Source organism: Callithrix jacchus, chromosome 10, assembly GCF_049354715.1.
Source record: "Callithrix jacchus isolate 240 chromosome 10, calJac240_pri, whole genome shotgun sequence".
Taxonomy (NCBI): domain Eukaryota; kingdom Metazoa; phylum Chordata; class Mammalia; order Primates; family Cebidae; genus Callithrix; species Callithrix jacchus.
In genome coordinates this window covers 98,215,315-98,238,810 of record NC_133511.1, presented here as the reverse complement: position 1 = coordinate 98,238,810, position 23,496 = coordinate 98,215,315, and the positions used below count along the sequence as shown (strand labels likewise).

Here is a 23,496-nt window from a genome sequence, read left to right as displayed (position 1 = left end):
TAATCTTTTGTATTTTTAGTAGAGACGGGGTTTCACCATGTTGACTAGGATGGTCTCGATCTCTTGACCTCGTGATCCACCCGCCTCGGCCTCCCAAAGTGCTGGGATTACAGGCTTGAGCCACTGTGCCCGGCCAATAAGCTGGTTTTAATATTATTGGTAAGATAAAAAAAAAATGTCTTCAGAATTGTCAACATACGTTTTTGTCTGAGTTTATTGACCAGTGTTGTATTTGTCTCTGCTAGATATATTAAGGTGTCAGGGTTTGACACCAAGATTATAAGAGTATAAACCAAGCCAAAATGAGAATGATCTTTGTGTATGTGTGTGTGTGTGTGTGTGTGTGTTTTGACAAGTAAGAATAATTTAGGATTGTTGGTTCAATGAAAACAGCTGAGTCTTCTGAGTTATTAGCAACATGCTCATGTGTTTCACTTTAAGGTTTTTACTTATCTGAACACTTGATGTTCACAGACTTTAAAAATGGTTAATAGGAAAATAACCTTAAATAATGACTAGGTTTTTGTGATTTCTCAGTTTTTAGAAATAATCTAGATAAACTGTTAAAAATGAAAAAACTGAGTATATGTAAATGTAATAAGTGCTTGTAGGTGAACTTTTTTTTTCTTTTTTTTGTTGTTGTTGTTTTGAGACGGAGTTTCGCTTTTGTTACCCAGGCTGGAGTGCAATGGTACGATCTCAGCTCACGGCAACCTCCGCCTCCTGGGTTCAAGCAATTCTCCTGCCTCAGTCTCCCGAGTAGCTGGGACTACAGGCACGTGCCACCATGCCCAGCTAATTTTTGTATTTTTAGTAGAGACGGTGTTTCACCATGTTGACCAGGTTGACCAGGATGGTCTTGATCTCTTGGCCTCGTGATCCACCTGCCTCGGCCTCCCAAAGTACTGGGATTATAGGCGTGAGCCACCGCGCCAGGCCGGTGAACTTTTTATGTAATTTAAAGTCTTAAAATTACTTTAAATTAAATAACAAATGCTCACTGGATGTCTGGTCCACCATCAACTAAGAAAGTTTTGTGGTATACAGCAACATGTTTCTAAAAACTGTGGCATAGTTTTCATCTATAAAATATTATTATCTGATAAACAATTCAGGATTTCTTGCTTCCTAGATTTTCGCTAAAATTTAAGATTACTAAAAATAAAAATTCTAGTTAATATATAATTTTGTAAGTTATGTTCTAATAGAGAAAAAATTCTATGTAATTTAGAGCTTATTTAAAAGATATTTATGAGTTAAGGTAGAAAGGAATCAGTAAGAGTGAAAGGTATAAGAAAAGTTATGAATTTTTAAAAAAATTTGTTTTTGGCTGGATATGGTGGCTCAGCACTTTGGGAGACGAAGACAGGCAGATCACTTGAGGCCAGAAGTTCCAGACAAGCCTGGCCAAAATAGTGAAACCCTGTCTCTACTAAAAATACAAAAATTAGCTGGGTGTAGTGGCTATAGTCCCAGCTACTCGGGAGGATGAGGTATGAGAATCGCTTGAACCTGGGAGGCAGTTTGCAGTGAGCTGAGATCACGCCACTGTACTCACACCTGGTGACAGAGAGAGAGTATTTTTGTATTTTTAGTAGGGTCGAGGTTTCACCATGTTGGCCAGGATGGTCGTGCTCAATCTCCTGACCTCATGATCTGTCCACCTCTGCCTCCCAAAGTGTTGGGATTACAGGCGTGAGCCACTGCGCCCGGCCCATAAAAAAAAAGTTTCCTTTTAATAGAAAAGGTTATAAAGAAAAAAATAATTGTATACAAAAAAAAGGATCCTGTATGATAAACTTTTGTCTTAAAGTAATATGACTGGGCTGGGCTCGGTGGCTTACTTCTGTAATCCCAGCACTTTGGGAGGTCAAGGTGGGCAGATCACCTAAGGTTGGGAGTTCGAGACCAGCCTGACCAACATGGAGAAACCCTATCTCTACTAAAAATACAGAATTAGGCTGGCTTAGTGACTCATGCCCGTAATCCCAGCTACTCAGGAGGCTGAGGCAGGAGAATCACTTGAACCCAGGAGGGGGAGGTTGCAGTGAGCCGAGATTACATCATTGCATTCCAGGCTGGGCAACGAGAGTGAAACTCCATCTCAAAAATAAATAAATAAATAAATAAAGTGATATGACTGATTATTTAGAAAAGAAAAAAATATATAGGACAAATCAGAATGTCCAAGCAAATCATAGATGTTGTGTATAAGTTGTGATAAGGTTCGTGAAGGGGCATTTACAAAAGGAATTTTGTATGTGATTAAGTTGACTACAATTTAAAAAGAATTATTCATAGTAGTCCTTCTAATATTGGTCCCCTATATTAAAACAAGATTTTCTTAAGGTATTTATTTGATCTTAGTTAATTTATTTTTTGAGATGGAATTTCACTCTTGCTGCCCATGTCGGAGTGCAATGGTGTAATCTTGGCTCACTGCAACCTCTGCCTCCTGGGTTCAAGTGATTCTCCTGCCTCAGCCTCCCAAATAGTTGGAATTACAGGCACCTGCCACCATGCCCAGCTAATCTTTTGTATTTTTAGTTGAGATGGGGTTTTACTATGTTGGCTAGGCTGGTCTTGAACTCCTGACCTTATGTAATCTACCTGCCTTGGCCTCTCAAAGTGCTGGGGATTACAGGCATAAGCTACAGCACCCGACCAATCTTAGTGAAATTATAAGACATTTTGATTTTTAATTCTAAAACCTGTTTCTTTTGAAAACTTCTCAGACTCATATCTTAGAAGTTCAGCTTTTATTTTCAGCTTACTCTTTTCTTGAGAAGGCCTGAGATGATAAATCTCTCCTTCCACTTTTTCATCAGCTTCTGTAAGACTTTTCCTCTGGTTCTAACTGATGCTGAAAAGTGGTATCTTGAAGGTCTAAAAAAAAATCAATGCTTTCCTCCAGTACAACTTGATTCTGTACTCTTGAGTTTTCTTGGTATGTCTAAATTTTTAAATGTGATCAGAAAACTTCTCATGCAATTACTAAGAGTCATGTATTCCCTTGCTATGCTATACTCAGAACTTTGAAAACACTCTTCCTGTGTCTCATTAAGTTCAGGTACTTTATTCTTCAAGGTTATCTAAATGGGCTTCTCATGAGGAGAAGCAATCATACTGCGGATGTTTTTTCTTTGCCTTTTTGGCATATGGCTTAAGAAACAAGATTTTGCATTTTATTAAGATAATTTCTGGCCAGGTGTCTGTAATCCCAGCACTTTGGGAGGTCGACATGGGCAGATCACTTGAGGTCAGGAGTTTGAGACCACCTGTGTCAACATGGCAAAATCCTGTCTCTATTAATAATATAAAAATTACCTGGGTGTGGTGGCACGTACCTGTAATCCCAGCTACTTGGGAGACTGAGGCAGGAGAATTGCTTGAACCTGGGAGGTGGAGGTTGCAGTTAGCCAGCATGGTGCCACTGCACCCCAGCCTGGGTGACAGAGCAAGACTCTGTCTCAAAAAAATAAAAATAAAAAAGATAATTCCTATATTGTCTGTATTCGTTTTTTGCTTCCTTGGGAAACTTGAGCTTTAAAAGGGTTAAGGCGAGTTGCAGTGGTTCATGCCTGTAATTCCAACACTTTGGGAGGCCAAGGCAGGCAGATCGCTTGAGCTCAGGAGTTTGAGACTAGCCTAGGCAATGTGGTGAAACCCTGTCTCTACAAAAAATATGAAAAAAATGCGTGTGGTTCCAGCTACTACTTAGGGGAGGCTGAGGTGGGAGGATTGCTTGAGTCTGGGGGACAGAAGCTGCAATGAGCCAAGATCTTGCCACTGCACACCAGCCTGGGCAAGAGTGAGACCCTGTCTCTTTTCTTTTCTTTTTTTTTTTGAGATTGAGTCTCACTCTGTCGCCCAGGATGGAGTGCAGTAGTGCAATCTCAGCTCGCTGCATCTCCACCTCCCAGGCTCAGGTGATTCTCCTGCCTCAGCCTCCTGGGTAGCTGGGACTACAGGCACATGCCACCATGCCTGGCTATTTTTTTTTTTTTTTTGTATTTTTAATAGAAATGCGTTTCACCATGTTAGCCAGGATGGTCTTGATTTCCTGACCTCATGATCCGCCTCAGCCTCCCAAAGTGCTAGGATTACAGGCGTGAGTCACCGAGCCCAGCCGACCCTATCTCAAAAAAATAAAAATAAATAAATGGTTTAAAATTTGTACACCCTGTCACTTTCCACATTGCTTTTATAGTCTTTTGACTGTCACTCTTGGTTAAATGAATAACTTCTATTTTTATCAAATATTTTGAGCCTTTTACATCTTTGACAAATGTCCTTAAAATCAAATAAACATTGCTAATTCTTTCAACATGTAAAGCTTTTAAATAAGTCAATTTTGTAAACTTGCCTTTTGGTTTTTGATTTCTGGCTCTTAGGTTACTTCAAAGGTTTTTACGGGTTAACAAGTGCCTACTCACCTTCATTCCCACCTGGCTTAGAATGATTAATTGGCTAAAACTTTTTTTACTCTAAGTCCCTTGGCCATAGGGATGCCACCAAGGCACATGATGGACCTGGGGCAGGTAGCCACACCATCCTGGCAACAATATGAGACAAAATGAAGGTTTAGCCAATGATGCTGCCTCTGGTATATCTTGATCAAAAAAGCAGAAATGTAAACTGAAAAATAAAGTCCTAAGCACTCCACCAACCAAATGGATCCCTCTTGACCAAGAGAATCCCCAAGGAAAAAAACCTTAAAAAACATAGTTTCCAGCGATGAGAGGACAGGAGGTCAGACACACCTCATTATACCCCTTTCCTTTTATGATTTAGACACAGCAATTGACAAGAGTTAACATTAAAACAGAACAAACTCTTTGTGGCAATAAGATACCAACGGTAAATAGGACCTAAGGTCATGCCAGGGAAAAGTCAAGGTTCCACCCCAAGGAAAACATGGGTTATATGTTACATACATGTTTGATCAACATGCATGTGTCAGGACCACCTTCATAAATATTTATAGTTCTTTCTGTAACCTGCTAAATATGTATATTTAGCCAACCTGTCATCATATCCCCAGAGGAGACCTAGCTACAACTGACAGTGAGGAAGGAACAGATTTAGTAACTTATGGATCTGGGCACCACGTATTCTAGAGCCAATACCTCTCTGTGCCCTGATTCACAGAAGACTATGATGGTTATGAAAACGTATGACTTGCTCCTCCCTTCAACCTTTAGATTGTCATCTTGGAGACCATGATCAATGGGAAAAACTAAAAAAAAAGGACCAAACTCTAAATAAACAATTTAGCAATTGCCAAATCTGTTAAGACTCTAGGCACTATACTAAATTCTATTCATGAGTTCGCTTCTAGCAGGATCACTTATTCCACAAACATGGTTCTACATCCTTCTCAACTGGGAGATCGGGTCCTCCTAAAAACGTGAAAGGAACAAGGACCTGAACATCAGCTTGCTGCCCCGTCAAATGGTTACGTTTCACAGTTGACCCACATCAACCATGTTCAACAGGAAGTGGCCAGATGAGAGACAATGTCCCTAATTCCACAAGATTGTGTAATGAGCCTTTAACAGTGGGGAATTGTAACAGTGAAATAGCAAAAAAACTAATATAACTAACTCAATTTTTGTTTAAGTGGCCTTTCCCCATTCCTGCGCATAGGCAAGGATAATTTTAGAGCACTGAAATAATATGCAAAAACAGCAATCATGTAATTTTTAAAACTAAGTCTGGGATTAAACGGGAAGTATCTAAACAACTAACTATATTTTGTTCAAGATTTACAGCCACAGCCGTGCGCGGTGGCTCACGCCTGTAATCCCAGCACTTTGGGAGGCTGAAGTGGGTAGATCACAAGGTCAGGAGATCCAGACCATCCTGGCCAACATGGTGAAACCCTGTCTCTACTAAAAATACAAAAAGTAGCTGGGCATGGTGGCACATGCCTGTAATCCCAACTACTTGGGAGGCTGAGGCAGGAGAATCACTTGAACCCAGGAAGTGGAGGTTGCCATGAGCCAAGATCACACCACTGTACTCCAACCTGGTGATAGAACAAGACTCTGTCTCAAAAAAAAAAAAAAAAAAAAAGATTTATAGGGACATTGTGAACTGACCAAGGACAAAGAAGTTTCCAACTTCCTCTGACCTCGCTGGTGTCCACATATCTGCAGTCCTCAGTCACGTCCTGATCCAACTCCCTCCTCTTCATTTTATTCCCCTCCCATAAAAACTCTCCAGCCAACCTGAATATTTAAGATGGTGAACTAGTGTTCACCATCTTCTCAATTTTGCTGGTTTTCTATGAACCCGGTTTTCTTCCCATCAATGCTTGTCTCTTGTATCTGACTTTCTAGCAGCAAGCAGTTAAACCTGGGTTCAGTTATACTTATGCAGAAAGTAGAATAGAGAAGGAAATGGAAAACAGCTGATCCCTCCAGAAAGTGCAATATTCAACCATTAGGAATCACAGAAAAAGCAAAGAAAACCAAGGTAAGGAAACTACCAAAAAATTATACAAGAATATTTCCTAGAATTGGGGGACACAGATCTCTAGAGAGAAAGAAGGCATTGGATGCCATGAACAATAAATGAAAGCTTATCCCAACCCTCAGAATCATAATTTTTCCTTTTTTTGAGACAGGGTTTCATTCTATCACCCAGGCTGGAATATAGTGCTGCAATCTTGGCTCACTGCAGCCTCCACCTCCCAGGCTTAGTCAATCCTCCTGCCTCAGCCTCCCGAGTAGCTGGGACCACAGGCAGGCAACACCATGCCCAGCTAATTTGTTTATTTTTGGTAGAGAAATTGTTTTACTATGTTGCCCAGGCCAATCTCGAACTTCTGAGCTCAAGAGATCCGCTTGCCTCAGCCTCCCAAAGTACTGGGATTACAGGCATGAGCCACCACACCTAGCCTTTTTTTCTGAGACACTGTCTTGCTCTCTTGCTCAGGCTGGAGTGTAGTGGCCCAACCACAATTCACGGCAGCCTTAACTTCCTGGGCCCAAGTGATCCTCCCACCTCAGCCTCCAGAGTAATATGGTCTACAGATTTGTACCACCAAGGCTGGCTAATTAAAAAAATTTTTTTTGTAGAGATGGGGTCTCACTATGTTGCCTAGGCTGGTCTCAAACTCATCGGCTCCAGCCTCCTAAAGTGTTGGAATTAGAAGCATAAGGCACCGTGCCTGGACAGAATAATGAATTTGAGATCACCAGGAATGAAAATATTTGAAAGGTTCCAATGGGAAATAAAGGGTCATGTGCAAAGTCATGAAATCAGACTGTTATTAGAATTCTTGATTGCAATCAACCCCTGAAAGACATTAGAGGAATATCTACAAAATGCCAAGGGAAAATGATTATTAACCTAGAACACGATACACAGCCATATTATAAATCAAATGGGGTGAAGTAGACATTCAGGGATATGATAGGACTATGGGTTTGATCTGTTCTTCTTTAGCTCCTTTCCTTTTGGGTGAATCTTCTGTGGTCAGCTAAGGAGTAGGACCAATTTCCCAAGCTGCTCTCAATTTATTGCCTCTGATATGAACACTTTAATCCATTTACGCTATTTAATGCTAGGAATGGCAGACAAATGAACAGGTAAAAATCAGTAAATAGTGAGACGTTACAAAGTTTTTAAGAAACAATAAGATATTAGCATTAGATATTATGTGATATTTATGAGACTTTACAGTTGAAAAACTTTTTATTTATTTATTTTTTGAGACAAGGTCTCACTTTGTTGCCCAGGCTGGAGTGCAGTGGCACAATATTGGCTCACTACAACCTCTGCCTCCGGGGTTCAATAAATTCTCCTGCCTCAGCCTCCCAAGTAGCTGGGATCACAGATGCGTGCTACCACACCCAGCTAATTTTTGTAGTTTTAGTAGAGATGGGATTTCACCATGTTGGCCAGGCTGGTCTCCAACTCCTGATCTCAGGTGATCCAACCACCTTAGCCTCCCAAAGTGCTGGGATTACAAGAATGAGCCACTGTGCCTAGTCTGAAAGACTTTTAAAATGTACTTATAAGAAAGGAAAGGTCATATGGAAGGCACATGAAGGCCTAGCACATCATAGGGCCTCTGGTGGACAGAACCTAAAGTAATTCTCAAGGCTTGCTCACTTCTGGTATTTACTCCTTTGTAGAATCTTCTGATGAGTTAACAAAACCCATGACTTGTTTCTAACCAATAGAAGGTGATGAGATGTCACTCTTGTGAAGATGTCATATTACATAAGGCTCCATTTTGCAGCAGGCACACTCTGGATATAATAAAGATAAATAAATAAGATCTGGAGATCTCTTTGCTGGCTTGACAGGGTGAGGAGCATGATGAGGAAGTCGATGTGACAAGGAGTAGCTTCTAGGAACTGCAGGTGGGCTCTGGAGCTGCAGTTGGCTTATTGTCTCCTGCTCATAAATGATTATCTTACAGATGCATCAGAATGAATTCTGCCAATAACTTGAGAGAGCTTTCACAGTGGAGTTTTCCATAGTAAAGCCTACAGATAAAAACACCTTGACTCCAACCTTGGTCAACACCTTGATTCCAACCCTGTCAAAGCTTAAGTAGAGGACTCTGCTAAGGTGTACCTGGACTCTGATAGAAACTGTGGGAAGTGTGTTGTTTGAAGCTGCTAATTGGTGGTATTTTGTTATGAAGCAATAGAAAACTAGTCTAGTGTTCAATACATGTTAACTTGCATTGCCCAGGAAGACAGATCCAATATGATCTTACTTATATGTGGAATCTAAAAGTCATACTCCTAGAGCTTGTAATCCCAGAGACTCAAGAGGCTGAGGTGGGCAGATCACTTGAGCCCAGGAGTTTGAGGCCACAATGAGCTGCAGTGAGCTGTAACTGCACCGCTGCACTCCAGCCTGGGCAACAGAGCAAGGCCCTCTCTCTAAAAAACAATTAAAAAGTCTTTTTTGTTCCATTGTCTGGATGCGCCACAGTTTATCCATTCACCTACTGAAGAACATCTTGGTTGCTTCCAAGTTTTGGCAATTACGAACAAAACTGCTTACAAACACCTGTGTGCAGGTTTTTGTGTGGACATGAGTTTCCAGTTCTATTGAGTAAATAGTAAGGCTCATGATTGCTGGATGATTTGTTAAGAATATGTTTGATTTTGTAAGAAACTACCACTGTCTTCCAAAGTGGCTATACCATTTTGCATTCCCACCAGCAATGAACAAGAGTTGCTCCTGTTGTTCCACATCCTCACCAGCAGGATGTTTTGTGGTGTTAGTGTTTTAGATTTGGGGAATACTAATAGTGACATCTCACTGTTGCTTTCATTTGTAATCCCCTAATAACTTATGATGTCAAACATCAGTTCACATGCTTTTTTGCCATTTGCATATCTTCTTTGGTGAAGTGTTTAGTCTTTTACTCATTTTAAAATTAGCTTGTTTTCTTGTTGCTGAGTTTTAAGAGTTCTTTGTTTATTTTTGGACACATTTTATCAGACACGTCTTTTGCAAATATCTTCTCCCAGCCTGTCACTTGTCTTCTTATGCTCTTGATAAAAGTAATTTTAGGGAGTATAAATATTAAGATTTACATCTAATTCATTTGAATCCAGAAAATTTTATGGCGGTCTAAATGTTTAACATTAAATAATACTGAATAATAATCAATGTTCACATATTTATGACACTTAGTATTACTTCTTTTAAGCTGGGAGTCTTGCTATATTATTCTTATAATTTAGTAACATTACTACTGATTTTTTTCAATTATGTATAGATATAGCTCACAGAAATAACATTAGTATTAAGGAGGAATATATTTGACTCAAACAATATATTAAATATTGCAACTAAATTGTTTAAATAGAATGCTAGCCCCATTGGGTGAAAGATACACATCAATATCATGCTATAAATATTATTTTAAAAACACACAATGTGTTGTTCAGATTTAATTAATATATCATATTTTATTATATGCCAGTATATGAGGAAGAATAAATATCCACTTGGTATAAAGTTTATTTGCATGTGTAAAAAGTATATATGACAGGAAACCCCTTAAAATAAAAACATAATAAAGTTTTAGGAAAAAGATGAATTTTAAAAATTGGTTGCTTTTTTCAGATAATGAAAATACTGACATATGTCTACTGAATTACCTTAAACTGTTGCGGTGTTAGAGAAACATTTTTAAAAAAACAAAAAAAGTTGGAGGAGACACAAAATATAGAAGAATGAAGGTACTGATTTATGTCACACTTTTCTTTTTCTCTTTTTTTTTTTTTTGAGACAGAGTTTCACTCTTGTTACCCAGGCTGGAGTGCAATGGCACGATCTCGGCTCACCGCAACCTCCGCCTCCTGGGTTCAAGCAATTCTCCTGCCTCAGCCTCCCAAGTAGCTGGGATTACAGGCGCGCGCCACCATGCCCAGCTAATTTTTGTATTTTTAGTAGAGACGGGGTTTCGCCATGTTGATTGACCAGGATGGTCTCGATCTCTTGACCTTGTGATCCACCCGCCTTGGCCTCCCAAAGTGCTGGGATTATAGGCCTGAGCCTTGTCACACATTTTAAGATGATTACATCGACAGAATTGACAAAAGAATCAAATGCTTTAAAAATACAGAAATGCTAGACATTCCCCTAATAGTGTTAATGGCATACATAACATTCCAAATCAAATAACTAATAAAAATTAATTCACATTCAATTAAAACCAAAACAATATGAGTAATATAAAATTGAGTTTTTGTTAAGCACTGACAATCTTTTAGTGTTAAAAAGTCTCTTGTACATTTAGGAGGATTATGCACGTATAAATTATCTGAGAAGTAGAAAAATATGGATTAGTATTTTAGAGGCAAACTTGAAACCAAAGACATCGAAGATACTGTTGCTCTGCAGTTTTTAATTGTTCTAAGAGTTTTCTCTATGTATTTGCTCAGAGGGTGCATCATTAACAGATGCAAACTTGGGGCCCGGCATGGTGGCTCATGCCTGTAATCCCAGCCCTTTGGGAAGTTGAAGCGGGCAGATCACCTGAGTTCAGGAGTTTGAGACTAGCCTGGCCAACTCAGTGAAACCCCCGTCTCCACTAAAAATACAAAAGTTTGCCAGGTGTGGTGGCAGGTGCCTATAATCCCAGCTACTCGGGAGGCTAAGGCAGGAGAATCTCTTGAGCCTGGGAGGCAGAGGTTGCAGTGAGCCAACCTCCTGGTCACTCTACTGCACTGTAACCTGGGCTACAGAGCAAGACTCTGTCTCAAAAAAAGATGCAAAAGTTTGACACAGCAGGCTGGCATGGTGGCTCATGCCTGTAATGCCAGTACTTTGGGAAGCTGAGGTGGGTGGATCACTTGAGCTCAGGAGTTGGAGACCAGCCTGGGCAACAATTTTTGTAGGAACCCTGTCTCCACAAAAAAACACAAAAATTAGCCAAGTGTATTGGCATGCACCTGTAGTCCCAGCTACTCAGGAGGCTGAGGTAGAGAACTGCTTGAGCCCTGAAGTTCAGGCTGCAGTGAGTTGTGACTGGGCCACTGCGCTCCAGCCTGGGTGGCAGAGTAAGATCTTGTCTCAAAAAATTAAAAATAAAAATGCTTTGACACAGTCAAAGTTTGTGACCTTTTTAATTTTTTTTCATTATCAAAAGAAAATATTCTACATGGAATTGTCTATCCTACCGAAGGTATAGCCTTGTAAATGTGTATTTGTCTTTTTCAAGTCCAGTTCTCCTTTTATATCCATATTTCACTGATTTCTTAATTGTAATAAAGTGGAAAACAGATCTAATTATATATAAAACCTGTATCAAAATAGATTTAATGATTAACACTAATCAATTGCTGGGAGATGAAATACAAACAAAACAGATAAATCAAACAAAACAACAAATTTACCACCAAACTTAGAACAGGAATAGAAAATGGTGAAAGCGATAGAAATACATTGACTGCTCAATCATTACAAGCATTTTTAAATAAGTTTTATCATATTTTCCTTTTTATATTTAAAGTATCATTATCTCCACATTGGATACTCTATAAATATCACAATCCTAATGATGGATTCTAGACTCATTCAAGTTAATACGACTGTTTTATACAAAATGATAGCAGTAGACAACTCTAGGCAGCTGCTTGGGTGGGGTGGGGTTGTCACAGGTTCTGAAGCTAGCTTTGTAGTTAGAATTTTGAGAGTCAAGAGAAGTAAATGAGTTCATGGGATATTTCAAAATATGACTCAGTAAATGATACATATATATCTTATAATTCTATTCATCATAAATATTTTTCATATGTATATGAGAATATATATAAATATATGTAACATGTACGTATATAAATGTATGTATAGATGAGAAATGCTTGTAAGTTCCTGTCCCAAACTTAGAATTACATACAAGATTCCTGAATTTCATAATTTGAGGCAGTATAATTTTATAGGCATGCCATGGGACTCGAAAAGTGTGCTCACTCATTCTAAACCCAGTTGTCACCAACTTGCTAGATTTTGGACAAGTTATTCTTTTATGCCTTGGTGTGATTATTGCAAAGTAGAATTTGCCTGTAACCCTTTAAAGAGGATTAAAATAAGTGCAAAGTCACATGAGCAAAAGTGCTTATGTAAAGCCAAGACACAACTAATAGCAAGATTTTTATATGCAATATGGGTAACTTTTAAAATCAAGTTAGATTTCTTAATTAAACATAAATGTTGCTAGATGATCTATTTGCAACAAGCAACAAAGAGACCAAGAATCTAAAAGGATAAAGTCTTTAGCAGTCTGTAATGATTAAGGACTTAAGCTTTTATTTGCCTTAAGATGATGCATCTTAAAAGAGAGACATACATTCACACATGCACTGTCATATGATTTATATTTTCTAGACATTTAATTTGGTAGAAATTATCAAACATGTGGATTTGCAGTCTCACTCCTGTAAAAATTATAAAACAAAATAAATAATGATCATTTTTATAAATGATCCTAAATGATAAGAAAATTTAATGCCTGGCAAAAACATAAAGCACATACTTTTCTATTCTGTTTTTCAGGAGTATGTTATTTCCTGAGCTCCTGGAAGAGGAAACAAATTTACATATACCTACATATCCACCCAGGTAAATTTGTGTGCACAAACTCCAGAAATTTACAGCTTATATGCTACTACATTCTTAAGGAAATATTGGTTATACATATTATTTAGAAGACTAGACAAAGAATGGGTTTAAATGATTATGGTGTTTTCCTGTTGTGTTCAGACATATTAAGAGATGCAAAAAAGTTTATGGTAACATTAATCAATATTATTTTAAGAGCAGAAAAGCAAATTACTTTTTTCAGATTCTCAAACTATTTACGAAGTTCAACAAATTTCAAAATAATCATATGTAGTTATATATATGATAATTTTGCAATGAAGATGGGATTGTTTACTAATCAGTAATAGGGGCAACTTCATTAATTCTAGTGTCTCCTAGATTTGTGGTCTGTTTATTTGATAGCATAACAACCCTTGCAAATCCTTTTCATTGCAACCTTATATCCTCTGAAGAACTAACTTCATAGCAAATAGTATTTTTTAGAACAAGAAAACTACTGACCCCACTACCTATAATAACACATTACTGACAGCACGAGTTAAGATCTAAACCCAGCAAAATATGATGATTGCTATGCAATAATTTAACATATAAAACCAAGTGATTATATTAAGGTCACAGATTTATACTGAAATGCCAAATTCTGTGAAGTATTTCTAACTCCTCCAAAAAAAACCTAAGAAAGAGTAGGTCCAATATCCTAACTGGATAATCTTTTTTTTTTTTTTTTTTTTTTTTGAGATAGAGTCTGACTCTGACGTCCAGGCTGTTGTGCCATGGTGCAATCTCACCTCACTGCAACCTCTGCCGCCTGGGTTCAAGGGCTTCTCCTGCCTTAGCCTCCCCAGTAGCTGGGATTACAGGCACCCACAATCATGCCTGGCTAATTGTTTTTGTATTTTTATAGAGATGGGGTTTCACCATGTTGGCCAGGCTGGTCTCAAACTCCTGACCTCAGGTGGCCTCCCAAAGTGCTGGGATTACAGGGGTGAGCTCCTGCTCCTGGCCTGACTTTGGATAATCTTAATGGTTAGACATTCTTGCTTTTTTAATATTCAACACAAGAAATCTATAACCTTTATCTGTACAAAGGATGCAAAGAGTTCACTAATTCTACCTATGCTCTTTATAACAAATATTTTTTTTTGAATCACTAAAACGAACATTACAAAAATGTGCTTTATTCTTAACTGCAAGGATATAGAGTCAGAAAGTCTCTTATCAAGCTGATAATGATCAAGTTCAGGTTCAAGATGCAGACAGAGCTTCCATGGTACAACACATGGCTTATTCTTCTTTTATTCCTTGCAGTTTGTCATAAAAAGCGGAGACATGTCTTTTTTGGTTCAGGGAGAACAAACCATTCAAATAACATGAATTTCTTCTTCTTCTTCTTTTTTTTTTTTATTTTTTGAGATGGAGTCTTGCTCTGTTGTCCAGGCTGGAGTGCAGTGGTGCAGCAATTTCGGCTCACTGCAACTGGCACCTCCCAGATTCAAGCAATTCTCCTACCTCAGCTCCCCGACTAGCTGGAAGTACAGGCATGTGCTGCCACGCCTGGCTAATTTTTGAATTTTTAGTAGAGATGGGGATTCACCTGTTGGCTAGGCTGGTCTCAAACTCCTGGCCTCCCAAAGTGCTGGGATTACAGGCATGAGCCACCATGCCCGGCCTATCAAATAACACAAATTTCTTATACCAAGATGGCGAGGTAGTCAGTGAGATGGAAGAGACATAGATTTTTTAAATACCCTGAATCCTTTTGTGGGCCCAGGGTATGGTGGTGGTGGCGAAACACTGTGTTTTCTGGTCAGTGCCACTGCCTGTTCGTAAGAAGGTAACCCTGTGTCCTCCACAGAAGGCGGCAATGGAGACAAAGCAGCCTCCTCAGGTCTTCTGAAAATGATGGAGGGAGTGTGCCTACCCCTTTCATAGATGGCTGAAGAGCTAAGCAGAGAGACAACATTTAGGTCCAGGAAAGGTAGCAGTTTTAGTTTGAGATGACAATAATTAAAAATCCAGCTATCTTTATAAACATTAAACACAATGTATTAACACAACAGTTTTATTTTACCCCCAGACTCTGACAGTCTTGGTACAGTGGGAAGACCAAGAGCTTTGAAATCAGACATGGGTTTGAAATCTGATCCTGTCATTTCCTAGCTATGTGACCAAAGACAAGTTACCTACCTCAATTTTGTCCTCTCTAAAATGGGGCTAATAATAGCTATCTCAATAGAGCATGTTTGTGTGGATTGAGTAAGATGCATGGAAAGCTTCTGGCCGTGTCTGGTGCACTAGAAAGGACTCAAAACAAGTGAATTTCCTTTTCTCTTACTCCTGGATTAAAACTTTTTGAAAGTATGATGCGAAACCAAATCCAGGCTTTGTTGAAAGGTGGCGCCATTCCAGCCCAAGGAAATAGATGTCACAGATGTAATCACAACAGGCTGATGCCTGTCCCTCTCCTCCGTTCCCTCCTGCAGTCCTGCTGCCTGGCCAATCCTTCCTAAACAATACTTTCTTCATGTCACTCTTCTCCTCAGAAGCCAAACCCACAGCGTACTTCCGGCTGAGGCAAGTTCTAACTCCTGTGCCTCCTCTTCAAAGCCTCTCTTATTGCGGCTGCACCTTAGTTTTTACAGCTCTCTACTCTACCAAGTCAGTTTCTTTACACTCCTCTATATGGTCAGTTAAGTTCTCGGCCCTCTCTGTGCTTTCACTGGTATTGTTCCCTTTCTTGAAATATTATCTTTTCTCCCCTCTGCTTTGACCTAAGCCTAACACTTTAAAAAAATATATGTGGCTGAAATATATATTTTTCACCATTTTCACAAAACCTTGTCAGCCGGTGAAATGCAACATGGGTCTGGGGTCTATTTTATTATTTTATTTTATTTTAGACAGCGTCTCACTCTGTTGCCCAGGCTGGAGTGCAATGGCGTGACCTTGGCTCATTGCAACCTCTGCCACCCCGCCGGGTTCAAATGATTCTCTGCCTCAGCCTCCCAAGTGGCTGGGATTATAGGTGCCCGCCACCATGCCGGCTAATTTTTTGTATTTTTAGTAGAGACAGTGTTGCTCCATCTTGTCCAGGCTGGTCTTGAACTCCTGACCTCGTGATCTACCTGCCTCAGCCTCCCAAAGTGCTGGATTACAGGTGTGAGCCACTGTGCCTGGAGGGTCTGGGGTCTTAAATCTATGGTTTTCCTTTCTCACTCGTGAAGTGCAAATTATGATTTAAATGCTAAGAAATTGATCTGTTTAGACTTGAAGTTGGCTGTTTATAAAAGATCTATACATACGTTGACCTCCTATAGTTATGGCTAATGAAATAATTAAAATGCATAGGGGGATACATAAACCATTCTCCATGATGTGCTTATTTCACACTGCATGCCTGTATCAAAACATCTCATGTGCCCCATAAATATATATCCCTACTATGTACCCACACAAAAAGGAAGGAAAAAATGCATAGATAACCCCTAACTTCTAGTCAATATTTACAGTATTACCATCAAGAAACAGTTTAGCAGGCTCAAAATACTGCCAACTTTTCCAAATTAAATCAGTCAATATGTCTCTTAGAGCACTTTTTTTCCTTTTGAGACAATAATGAGATCTGAATTAGAGAGAAGAAGAAAGAAAAATTGCAGAGAAAGAAGAAAAGCAAAAGGTCTGTGTAAATCCAGGAACTGGATAATCGGCCCTTCAACAGTTGAGAGGTGACTGAGAGGATCACAAGTTTACTTAGAGGGCTCAGCACAATTCCTCCTCTGTCAGAATCTGGAATGCATTCATGGTAGGCAGTCTCTTGCCACAGTCATTAGCTCGTGACAAAAAGTTCAATTTGTTTGCTTATAGGATAAAGGAGGAGACAGCTATTTTATTTGAATAAATAAATTCTTCCATGTTGACTTTCAAAATTTAATGTATGGAAACAATGTAATAATTACATCAGTTATTAAATATCTACAGTGTTTTCTTACACATCTCAATCTTACATGACCGAAGTCAGAAAGTATGTACTAATAACATCTCAAACTGGCAACATCCCATGATGCCTGTTTTCCTCCACAAAATAGAGCAACTAGGAAATGAAAAGGTCTTGTTTTTCATTTATTGGCTTTTTTTTTCTTTTTTCTTTTTCTTTTTTTTTTTTTTGAGACGGAGTTTCGCTCTTGTTACCCAGGCTGGAGTGCAATGGCACCATCTCGGCTCACCGCAATCTCCACCTCCTGGGTTCACATAATTCTCCTGCCTCAGCCTCCTGAGTAGCTGGGATTACAGGCACGCGCCACCATGCCCAGCTAATTTTTTGTATTTTTAGTAGAGACAGGGTTTCACCATGTTGACCAGGATGGTCTTGATCTCTTAACCTCGTGATCCACCTGCCTCGGCCTCCCAAAGTGCTGGGATTACAGGCGTGAGCCACTGCATCTGGCTGGCTTTTTTTTTTCTTTTTGCAATGGAGTTGCACCCCTGTTGCCCAGGCTGGAGTACAACTGTGTGATCTCAGCTCACTGCAACCTCCGCCTCCTGGGTTCAAGTGATTCTCCTGCCTCGGCCTCCCAAATAGCTGGGGTTGCAGGTGCCCGCCACTAATTTTTATATTTTTTTAGTAGAGATGGGTTTTCACCATGGTGCCCACCCCTGGCTAATTTTTACATTTTTTTAGTAGAGATAGGGTTTCACCATGTTGGCCAGGCTGGTTTTGAACTCCTGACCTTAGGTGATCCACCCATCTTGGCCTCCCAAGGTGCTGGGATTACAGGCATGAGCCACCATGCCCGGCCTCTTGGCTTGCTTTTATAGAGGAATGAGGCAAGCTTTTCTGGCAATGATCTTATTTTTTACTCTCTTCTTTCTCAGCTTCTTTCTCCCTCCCCCTACTTTCAGATTTGCAAAATATAGAAACAAATAATTCTGCTGGAAGAATTTCTTGGGACAATAGATGAAAAGTACTTTAGTATTTACAAGTTAATCCTAATGTAAGAGAATGTCTAGTAAACCTAGTTTGGAGTATCCCCTGAAACTCAGAGAGTTGCTGGGAGGAACAAAGTGAGACAATGAATGTAAAGATGATCTGTGCACTAGAAGCATTACACTGTACTAGTGTTAAGTACAACGAATTGCACTTTTAAAATAAAAGGTATCCAGGGTTTGAAATTTAATAACGCACACGGAAGACATGTCATCATCACAGGCATAATACTCCCTGTATTTGAACTCTGCTTCTATCCCTTATGCAGGGAAGAAGCAAGGAACGTTTCAGGGGAAAAACAAGGCAAAAGGTGAAAAGACATAGTAATGCAGAGAAGTCGGAAACTGAAGAAAAGCAGGGTAGAGAAGAAAGTGTAAGCATGAGGACACTAAATAATGACTGTGCTATTCACAGACATTGAGTGAAACTAATATATGAGGACATACATGAACTTTTCTGGAAAAACATTGTGAATGAGGTAAAAAAGAAGAAACGAAGAACCTCCAAAGACAAATTTTTTGCCTATTTCTTCATTATCTTGTGGATTCCTCCCAGCTTGTGGAGAAAGTCACATTTAATAAAATCTTAGTGAAAAGTCTTAGAAAGACCTTGTGCATTTTCTGTCTGCTATTAAGGAAATTAATAGAGGTCTGTTAAACAAATTAAACAAATTCTTTCTTACTTTCTCTAAGCTCTCAAATTTTTATAGGCTTTATAGGGACAAACTCCTTAATCCGTGCCCATAATTCACATAATACCTTAGGGAACTTTCCAGCATAGGGCTAGAATGACCATTTATGTTCCTCTGCTATCTTTGCTGGGAGCTCCTCTTCTTTCTGTATCCTTATTGTGGGCATTCTTTAGGGCTCTGTCCTTTTTCCCTTCTGTCCCTTTATTTTATTTATCTATTTATTCATTTATTTATGTTGAGAGAGGGTCTCACTCTGTCACCAGGGCTGCAGTGTGGGGTCACAATCGCGGCTCATTGCAGCTTCAATCTCTCTGGCTCAATCAATTCTCGCTCCTCAGCCTCCTGAGTAGCTGGGATTACAGGCACCCACCATCATGCCCAGCTAATTTTTGTATTTTTAGTAGAGATGGGGTTCCACCATGTTGGCCAGGCTGGTCTTGAGCTCCTGACCTCAGGTGTTCCACCTGCCTTGGCCTCCCAAAGTGCTGGGATTACAGGCATAAGCCACCACACCCAGCCAAATTCTTACCCTTCCTTTTTTTGTTTTCCAAGTAAAAAGACTGTGTGGCTCATAAACACACACATATATTATATGCAACATATAACATTATAATATAAAACATTACATTTTCAATGTTAATCATTCATAAATATACATTTCAGTGGTATTCCACTCACAAGGTGCAACCATCTCCATTATCTATTTCCATAACCCTTTCATCACCCCAAAGAAAAATTCTGTACATAAGAAGCAATAACTCCCGATTCCCCTTGCTATGGTTTGAATGTTTTTGTCCTCCTCAAAACTCATGTTCAAACTTAATCCTCAATGCAACATTATTAGGAATTGGGGCCTTTTGGGAGACTTTTAGATCGTGAGGTCCCTGCCCTCATAAATGGATTAATGCTGCTGTAAGAAGGGGTTGCAGGAGTAGTGCCCTCTCTTTCTTCTGCTTTTCTGCCATTTGAGGAACAATGTTCCCCCCTCTGGAGGATGCGGTGTTCAAGGCACCATCTTGGAAGCAGAGGCTGGGTCCTCATGAGGCATACAATCTGCTGGTACCTTGATCTTAGACTTCCCAGCCTCCAGAACTATGAGAGAGAAATTTCTGTTCCTTATAAATTACCCAGTCTCAAGTATTCTGCTATAGCAGCACAAATAGACTAAGACATCCCTATCCTCCCAGGCCAAGATTATCTCTAAACTACTTTTTGTCTCTGTGAGTTTGCCTATCCTAGATATTGCCTATCCTAGACATTTTATATCAATGGAATCATACAATAGTTGTTCTTTTGAGTCTGGCTTCTTTCACTTGGTATCATGTTTTCAAGATCCATTCATATTGTAGCATGCATCAGAACTTCATTCTATTTTTATGGCTGAATACTATTCCATTGTATGGATATACCATATTTTGATGGACATTTGGGTTATTTTCATCAACCCTTTTGATTATTTGAATAATGCTGCTATGGACATTGGTGTACAGTATCTGTTTTCAATACTTTTGGATACAAATATAGAAGTGAAATTGCTGTGTCATGTGGTAATTCCACATTTAACTTTCTGAGGAACTGTCAAACTGTTTTCCACAGTGGCTGTACCATTTTACACTGGCAATGTGCATATGAGGTTCCAATTTCTCCATATCCTCACCAATACTTGTTATTTTTAAAATTGTTACAGCTATTCTAGAATAGTTGGAATTACATGTGCATGTCACTGTACCTGGCTCTCACTATGATTTTGGTTTAATTTGCCTTTCCTTAATGTCTAACAACGTTGAACACCTTTTCAAATGCTTCTTGGCCATTCATATATTTTTAGAGAAATGTCCATTCACGTCCTTCATTTAAAAAAACTGTGGGTTATTCATCTTTTTGTTGCTTTTATCCTTTCTTGAGCTATCTTTAAAATATAAGCCATTTTGGCTGGGTGCAGTGGCTCATGCCTGTAATCTCAGTACCTTGGGAGGCCGAGGTGGTGGATAACCTGAGGTGAGGAGTTCGAGACTGGTCTGACCAACATGGTGAAACCCTGTCTCTGCTAAAAATACAAAATTAGCCAGGTGTGGTGGCACATGCTTGTAATCCTGGGCAGGAGAAATCACTTGAACCTGGGAGGTGGAGGTTGCAGTGAGCTGAGATTGCACTATCGCACTCTAGCCTGGGCCACAAGAGCAAAAGTTCGGCTCAAAAAATAAATAAAATATGAGCTATTTTGTCCTGTCAAATCCAAATTTTGTTTTCTTTCTCCCAGCTTCCATATATATTTCTTCAGCACAGAAGCTTAGGTTCAAGTCATAGTCTTCCAACATTCCCAAGTTCTTTCTAATCTGGCATCAAGTTCTACAGCGTCTTTTTCCTTGAAGACAGGTCCAAATTCATGACCTCACAAATGAATTACTCCACTAGCATCCTTATTGGTTTTCCTCTGTCTTCCAGTTTCTCCTGGCATTAGTACACAGTATTAAGAAAACCAGAGTGTAAGAGCTATGGGGGCAGGCACTATGGTTGTTTTACTCACCACTCTGTTCCTAGAACCTGGCATATTATCACCTTCTCAAAAACCTACCCCACAGGCTATTTTTCCTTTTAATCCTCTGCTTAAGTGGTCCACCTCATGTCTGGCAACTCAAACATAAATTCGTGGCTGCCATTTCAATTATCCAACAATTTCCTCAGTCACTCACTACTCTTCATCACAGCTCTTAAATCCCACCTAAGCCCCACTAGTAGTTGGGTATAAAGGCATGCACCACCACACCTGGATAATTTTTTTTGGTATTTTTAGTAGAGATGGGGTTTTGCCATGTTTCCCAGGCTGATCTGAAACTCCTGGGCTCAAGAGATTTCCCTGCCTTGGCCTCCCAAAGCTGGGACCACAGGCATGAGCCACCATGCCTGGCCTTGGCCTATAATCATTCTTAAAAAAAAAAAATCTTTGGTCAAAACTATTTGGCTTATGATCATCTATATGAGGCTTGGTAGTACCCATCTTGGCTCCTGTGGGTCCACTTTCTTGAAACACCCTTCCTAGTTAATTCCTTTAAAACCTATGTCTGCCAAAGCGACTAGTTGTATCCCACACTGATGGTATGCCTGTTTGACATTCCTAGCCATTTATAAGGAGAGTGTTCTCTGTTTTACATGTTTATATTCAAGTTACTTTTTTGTTATATAGTTGCCTTGCTGCAATGGTAATCATTCTATTTAATCTTCTTCACATGCCATAATACACTATACAAATACTGAGAGTACTAAATGAGAAGGTAGTGTGAAAGTGGTGTATAATATATCGTTAGCAACAACAGGTGATGTGGAAGATGCTTATAAATACAGTTAAGGGAGATTTCTTTTCTTTTCTTTTTGTTTTTTTACAAGATCATGAAGTCAGGTAAGTTAAGGGAGATTTCATAGGCCAAATAAAATTTTTGTAGATCTACCAAATTTGAAGAAAACCTATTTGCAATATAATACTTTCTGATTGCCTATATTATCTTCTGATAATGAGTTTTAATTTTATACGAACACTGGAGAATCTGCAGTCCATTCCCAGTTCAGAAACATTTTTGAAGAAATACAAACATTGGATGGGTACACATAAACATTTCAGTGCAAGCTTTTAGAAAAATCTTAGTTTGCAAATTCATAATAATAATAGCTGGGCTAGGTGCAGTAGCTCATGGCCGTAATCCTAGCATTTCAGGAGGCCGAGGTGGGAGGATTACTTGAGGTCAGGAGTTCGAGACCAGCCTGGCTAACATGGTGAAACCCCATCTCTACTAAAAATACAAAAATTAGCTGGGTTTAGTGGCAGGTGCCTGTATTCCCAGTTACTTGGGAGGCCGAGGCAGGAGAATTGCTCGAACTCAGGAGGGGGGGGTTGCAGTGAGCCAATATCATACCACTGTGCTCCAGCCTGGGCAACAGAGCTAGACGCCATCTTAAAAAAAAATTGATAATAATAGCTAACCTTTATGGAGAGTATGTGCTACTCTTTGCTACCAAGCACTCTCTTAAGTACTTTTTGTGCATCACATCATTTAATTCCCATAAGTCCCTTATGAGATACATACAGTTATTATTTGGGCTACCATACTGCACAAACAGAGGGTACCATTCACACTCTAGCCAGGTGAATGGCAACTCTTTGGAACTATGTAATATGGTAGCTCACATTATTACCTTCAGTTTACTCACAGAGAAACTGAGGCAGACTATAAGTTTTAGTAACATGTGCAAAGTCAAATGGCTAGTTAGTGGTGTACCAGGGTTTTGAATCCAGGCAATCTGGCTCTGGAGCTCACACAGCAAACCACTATACCATGTCTATTTCTAGGATAGGGAAAATACACCTTGGCGGTCTCTTCCAGAAACAGGAACTGGGCTAGGGGCCAATGTATTTTAGAAAGGAATCACATCTTACTATATTTAGAATTTTAAAAAACTTCATCAAACATAATGAAATGCTGCAATAAAACATTTCGAAGAGACTCTATTAATGATTTAAAATTACTGTGCTAGATAAGCCAGTCAGAAAGAGACTAATATTGTGTGATTCCACTTATATGAGGTGTTGCAGTAAAATTCAGAGACAAAAAGTGAAAAAGTGATTGCCAGAGTCTAGGAGAGGGGAGAATGGGAAACAGTTTGTTCACTAGGCACAGAACTTCACTGTTGCAAAATGGAAAAATAGAAAAAAGGGAGACTGGTTGCACAACAGTGA

The 23,496-nt window shown here is 39.4% G+C and overlaps 1 protein-coding gene across 2 annotated transcripts in view; it reads right to left on the bottom strand.

Moving 5' to 3' along the window:
* The window catches only part of PRRG4 (proline rich and Gla domain 4), a 49,119-nt gene that overhangs the window by 13,945 nt on the left and 11,678 nt on the right, over window positions 1-23,496 (bottom strand). Inside the window, exon 6 of one of the 2 annotated variants that reach the window (XM_009007884.5) lies at window positions 11,594-15,036. The exons of the other annotated variant lie outside the window; for it this stretch is intronic. Coding sequence (XP_009006132.1) covers window positions 14,805-15,036 — 232 coding nt within the window. The 3' untranslated portion in view covers window positions 11,594-14,804. Of the gene's footprint in view, window positions 1-11,593; window positions 15,037-23,496 lie in introns of those variants that run through there. 2 annotated transcript variants of the gene reach the window in all.